This window comes from Peromyscus leucopus, chromosome 8b, assembly GCF_004664715.2.
Source record: "Peromyscus leucopus breed LL Stock chromosome 8b, UCI_PerLeu_2.1, whole genome shotgun sequence".
NCBI lineage: Eukaryota > Metazoa > Chordata > Mammalia > Rodentia > Cricetidae > Peromyscus > Peromyscus leucopus.
In genome coordinates this window covers 99,128,408-99,134,888 of record NC_051086.1, presented here as the reverse complement: position 1 = coordinate 99,134,888, position 6,481 = coordinate 99,128,408, and the positions used below count along the sequence as shown (strand labels likewise).

The window sequence follows — 6,481 nt, the reverse complement described above, 5'->3', positions numbered from 1 at the left end:
CTGCTGAATTATGTGGCAGTTCTATGCTTCTCTGAGGAACTTCCGTACTGTTTCCTACAATGTCTAATTTACATTCCAACCCACAGTGTGTGAGAGTTCCAATGTCCCACACGCACATATACAGTTGTTATATTTTGTCTTTTAGGTAATATCCATTCTGACTGGGGGATGATGATGGCTCTCTGTGATTCTGATTTGCATCCATCTCCCTGACATTAGTGAAATAGAGCATTTCTCCATCTATTTATTGACCATTTGTATCTCCTTTGAGAACTGTTTGCTGTTTATCTGCTCGTGTGTGTGTGTGTGTGTGTGTGTGTGTGTGTGTGTGTGTGTGTGTGAGCAAGTGTGCATGCACACCTTTATCTTTTTATTTTATTTTATTTTTGGCACATGGTCTCACTATGTAGTTCCAGATGGCCTGCAACTCTTTTTGTAAACCAGGCTGGCCTTGAACTCACAGAGATCTGCCTGCCTCTGCCTCCTGAATGCTGGCATTAAAGCATGCACCACCACTGCCCTACTCCCACCTTTATGTTTTGTGACAGGGTTCCACACTGACACTGAGGCTGGCTTGGATGGCCAAGGAGCTTCCAGGATCCTCTGTCTCTACTGTCTACTGTAGATGTAATTCCAAACGTCTTATTTAATACGAAACACAGAGCCAAATAAAGAGTTAAAAGCCCAAGAGGTCAGAGCACTAGCTAATAGCCTTTAGCTTACCAGCCGCTGCCTTCCTTCCCCTGAGAAAGAGACCTACTTTCCTGTGTCTGTATTTTTTATTGACTTTCTGTTCTGCCTTCTTATTGGTTCTAAACCCAACCACATGACTTCTTTGTTACTGCCTGTCTATACAGACCTCCAGGTCTCTATGGTTGGTATTTGGATAAAAGGCATGTGTCACCAAGCTGACTATGTCCTTGAACACACAGTCTCTGCCTGCCACAAATTAAGGGCGTGTGCTACCACTGCCAGGCTTCTGCTAAATGGATTGCTATTAGCTCTGACCCCCAGGCAACTTATTTATTAACATACAAATAAAATTACATTTTAGTACAAATAAAATATCACCATAGTCCACCTCAGTGCTGGGCTCCAGGGACACACCAGCACTCCTGACATTTACATGGTTGCTGGGAACACACACTCATCTCGATGCTTAGGCTAACACAGCAGGTGTCTCGCTGACTAAACCTTCACTACAGCGCTTCAGTAGATCATTTTCTACTGGATTATGACTGCTGGTAGACTCTTGAGTTGAATTCTTGCTCATATAGTCTGGAAATTAACCTCTTGTCAGATGCATAGGAAATTAACCTCTCGAAAAGATGCTCTCCCAGGCTGGAATCTGTGTCCCCACTCTGTTGATTGAGTCCTTTTAATTTGAAATAATTACATTTAGTAATTTTTGTTTTATTACCTGTGCCCTTAGGAACAGACTTTGGAGTTATTGATGTGGTTATTATTGAATCTAATACCCTGAAGGGCTTCCTTTACTGGTTTTAAGCAGTATTTATTTTGTTTGTTTTGTGCTTCCTATATAAGTACTCCCCCCATACATACACACACACACACACACACACACACACACACACACACACACACACACACACACTCAGCCCCTAGAGACTACTGAACTCCCTGAAGTGGCCTCTGCATGGTCACATGTCTTCAGATGGACCTTCTGAGGGCCATGGGTACTGAAATGAACTCAGGATCACGTCCTGTGCATAATCCCTTCTGACATGTCCTCTGCTCCAGGGTAACACAAAGATGGTTGCAAAAGGATCCTTAGAAATGTACTTTTATTGTCCACTGGGGAGTGAAGAGGTGTGGATGACAGAAGTCATGATTGGTTAGTGTCACCATTTACCTTTTGAGACTTGTAACTGGGCCCTTCAGCATTTTTTTTTCTTGAGTCTTTGACCAATAGCATGGCGATGATCTGTCTTGAGAAAGGGGTTGCTCTTAATTGATGATAAGTTGTGAACTCTTTTCAGCACAGGATATTGTGTCCCATTCTTAGAGTGAGAGATCAGTGGTCCATGGGTTTGTATTTTCCAGGCTGCTCCACTGTTCAGGATTCAATCACAGGTCCAGACACGGTGAGAGGTCAGGCGCAGGGCTCCTTGACTGTGCAGTTCCATTATGACTCATTCTGGAAGAAGTACAAGAAGTACTGGTGCCAAGGAGCTGATTGGAGTACATGTGAGATCCTCATTCGAACCGATGCATCAGAGCAGTTGGTGAGGAAGGACCGTGTGTCCATCAGGGACGACAAGAAAGACTTCATCGTCACAGTGACCATGGAGGACCTGAGGATAAGCGATGCTGGCATTTACTGGTGTGCGATTCAGAGAACTGGATTTCATCCCCATTTTGAAGTTAATGTGAATATTGACCCAGGTAAGAAAAAATTCCAGAAGCTTCTGGCTAGGTTGAGGAATCAGGGACCCTGGATTCATTACTGTAAAAGTCTTACTGGGAAAGATAACCACAGCTGACTCCTCTGCCCCTGTTTTCTACTGAGATAAAGGTGAGCTGGGGAGGCCTTGTCTTCCGCCCCCACATGTGAGTCTTGCACATTCTCACTTGTGCAGATCTGGGGACTGATCTCAGACCCTCAGGTGTGCTAGCCACGCACTTACCACTGAACTAAACTCCCATCCTGACACCCCCAACACCACCCTTTTACATAAAATAGATGAAGCCACAGAAGCTCTGTTTCTGCATAAGATAGAGTAATAAGGATCAGATTTGTGTCTGTTTAAACAACTACAGTAAAGACAATAGAGAAAATTGGAGCAGGAGAGAGGGCGCAGTGATTGAGAGCACGGGCTGCTTTTCCAGAGGACTGGGTTTGGATCCCAGCACCCATATAGCAGCTCACAACCATCTTCAACTCCAGTTCCAGGGGATCTGATGGCCTCCTCTGGCCTCCATGGAACCATGGCACATGGTGGCCATACATATAGTGCACATAGATATGGGCAAGCAAACACTCGTAGACATATAAATAAACATCTTTTAAAAATAGACAAAATGTGCAAAACTGAAGTTTTTCTGCATTTTGCACACCAGGCAGTAATGAGTGAGCCAGGAAGGAAGCGGGTTTTAAAGGGGGGCTGATTTGCTCCCCACATCATCTTTCTTTAGAAAAGAATGAACGTGAAGGTTTGGATGGTGCCTGGAGAGCAAATCCCTTAGTTACTAGTGGGAAAAGATTAGGCTATACCCAGAGTTGGACTGTCCACAGGAGTGAACCATGTACTGTTTGTGCCTTTAGCCCCAGAAACTTCAACTAAAATGGTGTCAATCATGGCCCCAGTCCTGACAACCACAGCGTCAACCACCATGGCCCCAGTCCTGACAACCACAGTGTCAACCATGGAGAACACTGGCAACTATGGAGGGACTCAAACCAACACCCACACCTGGTAAGCAGAGCTGGACCCCGGCAGCTCTTCCATCACTGGGCTGTCCCTGTGGCCTCTCCTCTGAATAAAACACAAGATTCCCAGGAGTCCTAGGATACATGAAAACCTTTCATCTCTAGCTTATGTATATCTCAAGCATTACATGGCAATATATATAATTTTGAAAAAGTCACGTATCTGAATATCAAATTGGCATGCTCATTTTGTAATTTTATTTGCTAAACTCAGTAATTGTCTTAGAGGGACACTGGGAACATGTTCATGTTAGCCTGTGACTCACAGAGTATCTGTAGTTGTAGATCCTTTCCATGAGCTCAGGATGGCCTTGTGTTGGGCCAACGGAGAAACCAAGGATGATAAAGAAAGGAGATGTAGTCCTGGGCAGGGGATGAGGATGACAGAGAGGTAGGAATAGGGGATCAATACTGTTCAAGGCCTCATGGTCCATGGGGTATAATAAAGAAACACAAAAAACTACAACATGAGTATCAATTCATGTGACAGAGCAGGAGCAGCCACCAACCATTTCTTGATGTAGTTTGTCCAAGCCTCCTAAGATGTATATCAGCTTCCACAAAGGCAGTGATGAGATTGGGCAGGGCAATCTGGGTGAAGAATGTAGCAGAAGCCAAGGTCAAAAGTTCAGGGAGCAGGGAAGCCTGCAGCCTGACTGGAATGCAGACTAGATGAGGAGGACTTCTGGGAGACGAGCTGTCAGGAGACCAGGGTTGGGGTTCCTACCTGACCTATTGCAGGGTCCCTTGAAGGAGGGAGTGAGGAATTTGAGAAATGCTAGACAGAAATTATAGAAGTAGACGAAGAAAAAGGAAACACAGGATAGGATTAGGAGGGCTCTGAGTCAAAACCCAGCAGCCTTGAATTTGTTTCCAATGGGCTTTTTATGCACTAGCAAGGGGAGAGGCAAAAGACCTTCAACTTTCAAGATCAAAGCACAAGGTACAACCAAGTGTAGACCCTTCCAAACACCTGGTAACCCATGGCCCATGGCAAAGCATCTTGTGATTAGGCCTTGAAGTATAAGACACTGGTGACCATGCCTTTGCACCCTGTTATACAGCCTTGGAGAGCAACATCAACTCTGACCCTCTGACCTTGAGTCAAACCCAAAGTTGAAATCTTTGTGGACTCACACAGTCAGCCATATAGAGAAGGGAGTGGTTCAAGAAGAGAGGTGGGAATCAGGCGAAGCTTCCCCAGGCTGGAGATTAGCATGCAGGCAGCTTGACCAACCACGGACCTGCAGGGAGACCATCCTGCTTGTATCCAGGTTTGTCCTTATCTGGTCACTGAAGGTTAGGACATGGACACGAGGAAGCCTGAGACCTCTATCCCCGGTGACAGCTTACTTTCTGTCTCCTTCATTTCCTGCAGGCCCCTGCTGAGCAGCATCTACTTCAAGCTCCTGGTCTTTCTGGAGGTGCCCCTGCTCCTGGGCATGCTCAGTGCAGTCCTCTGCGTGAACAGGCCTCAGAGGTGCTCTGGGAGGAAGTGAAGTTGGTCTGGTGAAAGCCCAGAGTTCTGATGCCCAGTAAAGAGAGAAACACCTTACAAAAGACATAAAACACTATCTCTCTCCCTGGTGTGTGTGTGTGTGTGTGTGTGTGTGTGTGTGTGTGTGTGTGTGTGTGTGTGTTTACACAATGTGGGTGCGTATGTGTATGTAAAGGACAAGTTCAGGTGTCATTGTACTGTTGTCTGAGACAGGATTTCTCATTGCCCTGGACCTTTGCTAAGTAGACCAGGCTAGCTGGTGGGGAACTCTAGGGACCTACCTGAATCTACCTCCTATCTGGGCATTACAAACACACAAAACTGCCCCAGCTTTACAACACACACACACACACACACACACACACACACACACACACACGTCAAAACAAAATAATAAACCCATGAGCTGTGGTGATACACTCATGTGCTTGTACTTACAATGAAGGCAAGCTCTTTGCCAACTGAGCTGTCTCCCCAGCCTAGAAAAGAATATTTCTATGAGGAAATGACTGTGGTCAGCAGTACCATGACTCTGGGGTACTGTGGGGTCAGCCACCTCTTATAGCAGGGACAGCTAAGAATCTGGAACCCACTCAGGTTCTCCCTTACTCTGAACATTCTACAGTGCTTCCTAGGCCTTTCTTCCTCTGATGGCCTCCAGTGGAGGAGAAAATACAAGATAAGTCATGTTTCTTTTTAGGACCCCAGTTCCCTGGAGGACAAAGCCTGTGGGCCACCATACAGATGTTTAACCAAATATCTGAGAAATACGGCTTCACCAACTGGCATAAAAGTTTGCCACTATCATTTTGGATGTCTGTAGTTTACAGAGAGAAAACACCCTGCCTGTTTTCAACACAACTCAGTGACTAAACCTGTTCCAAACACAGATGGAGCAGTTGACTGAGTCTCTGTGCCACCTGTCCAGGTTCCCAAGGTGTAGCTCAGACTTGGTCCTTGATGTCTGGATATTCAGCTCAGTGAGACCAAATGAGGAGTGTTGTGGAATATTATTGTAACTATGTAAAAATGTGTTACATTTGTTTATGGTGGATTTGTTTAATTATGTAAAGATGTGTTGCTGTTTCTCCTTACCTGCCTAAATATAGCACCTGGTAGATCTAATTAAAAGCTGAATGGTCAATATCTAGGCAGGAGAGGGATATGGGCACAGGCAGGCAGAGAGAATAAATAGGAGGAGAAATCCAGGTTGGAGAGAAAGTGGAACAAAGAGAGTGAGGGAGAAAGAGAGGGACACACCAGAAGCCAAGCGGCCAGCTCCTGGCCAGACAGAGACAGCAGGAAAGTAAGAATACAGAAAGAAAGGAAGGTAAAACGCCCTGAGGCAAAATGTAGATGATGAGAAATAGGTTAATTCATAAGAGCTAGCCAGACATGTAAAGTGGCGTGAACGGGGCCTTCCAGAACCCATGTAAGCCACCTCCTCACATGCCTCTTAAACTTGTTTCACTAAAGCCATACAGGATCTACTGACAACCACTGGATTCCTGCTAATTGTCTTCATCAATAAT

General features: G+C 45.4%; 1 protein-coding gene across 1 annotated transcript; it reads left to right on the top strand.

Moving 5' to 3' along the window:
* Positions 1–1,798: 1,798 nt before the first annotated feature.
* LOC114689262 (CMRF35-like molecule 3) lies at positions 1,799–5,011 on the top strand. The gene is made up of 3 exons (XM_028863627.2): positions 1,799–2,406; positions 3,287–3,437; positions 4,830–5,011. Exons 1-3 carry the CDS (start codon positions 2,046–2,048, stop codon positions 4,948–4,950), a joined length of 633 nt encoding a protein of 210 aa, XP_028719460.1. The 5' UTR covers positions 1,799–2,045; the 3' UTR covers positions 4,951–5,011.
* Positions 5,012–6,481: the final 1,470 nt, after the last annotated feature.